The 1,162-nt window shown below is 59.7% G+C and overlaps 1 protein-coding gene across 2 annotated transcripts in view; it reads left to right on the forward strand.

Moving 5' to 3' along the window:
* ACACB (acetyl-CoA carboxylase beta) overlaps positions 1–1,162 on the forward strand; it is a 118,243-nt gene that overhangs the window by 115,118 nt on the left and 1,963 nt on the right. For both annotated transcript variants that reach the window (XM_027864127.1, XM_027864135.1), the window contains 2 exons: positions 354–524; positions 871–1,007. In XM_027864127.1, the coding sequence (XP_027719928.1) occupies positions 354–524; positions 871–1,007 (308 nt within the window). The remainder of the gene's footprint in view (positions 1–353; positions 525–870; positions 1,008–1,162) is intronic.

A 1,162-nucleotide genomic window follows, 5' to 3' on the forward strand; every position in this document is an offset into this window, starting at 1 on the left:
AGAATGTCAGAGCTGGGAGGAGCCTTGGAACCTAGAATGTCAGAGCTTGAAAGGACTTTAGAACCTAGAATAACAGAGTTGGGAGGGACTTTAGAACCTAGAATGACAGAGCTGGGAGAGGCCTTGGAACCTAGAATGTCAGAGCTGGGGGGGACTTTAGAACCTAGAATGTCAGAGCTGGGAGGGGCTTTGGAACCTAGAATGTCAGAGCCGGGAGGGGCCTTGGAACCTAGAATGTCAGAGCCGGGAGGGGCCTTGGAACCCGGGCCCCTTGCATCCTGTGCCAGGCCTCTTCCTTACCTTCTCCCAGAGGACTGCTGGTTCTCCACTCAGGAGTCTGGCTTCTTTTTCAGGACATTCTGGAGTGGAAGAATGCACGCACATTCCTCTACTGGCGTCTTCGCCGCCTCCTCCTCGAGGACATCGTCAAGAATGAGATCCTGCACGCCAACAGCGAGCTCAGCCACGTGCACATCCAGTCGATGCTGCGCCGCTGGTTCATGGAGACGGAGGGCGCCGTGAAGGTTCTCTGCCTTAGCCCCATGGCCTCGGGCGGCACGCGCCGGCCTTCACTCTTTAGTAGGATCCGCAGGAAGGGAGGCTCCCCGCTGCTCTGAGCAGAGTGTGGGGGCCGGATTGCTCTTGTGGAGTGGGCGGCACCGCCAGGCCTGTGCTCCGGAGAGATGGGGACCTTTCTTCTCCCTGTTTATCAGTCCCAGTGGGAGAACTGACTAAATCTTTGGCCCCGGGTCTCCATCACCTATCTGGCACCATCCCACGAGCTCTCTGAGGCCCGGAGCCCTGGTGTCTGCCCGCGCCGCCCTTCGCTCTGCCCCCTCCCCGTGGCTAACTCGCCTTCCCTCTCCCCAGGGATACCTCTGGGACAACAACCAGGTGGTGGTGGAGTGGCTGGAGAAGCACCTTCAGCAGGAGGACGGTCTGCACTCTGCTATCTGGGAAAACATCAAGTGCCTAAAGCGAGACTTTGTCCTCAAGACCATCCGAGGGTGAGCCAGGGCCAGAGGGGGTCCCAGCAGAGGAAGGGAGGAGTGAGCTAGTGCCGTGGGGCAGCCGTGGGCCCTTACACCTCCCCTCCTCCCACTCCTCTTCCTCCTCTCTTCCTCCCCTCCTCCCCCTCCTCTTCCTCCTCTCTTCCTCCCCT

This window comes from Vombatus ursinus, unplaced genomic scaffold (assembly GCF_900497805.2).
Source record: "Vombatus ursinus unplaced genomic scaffold, bare-nosed wombat genome assembly UNPS02001287.1, whole genome shotgun sequence".
NCBI classification, from domain to species: Eukaryota; Metazoa; Chordata; class Mammalia; order Diprotodontia; family Vombatidae; genus Vombatus; species Vombatus ursinus.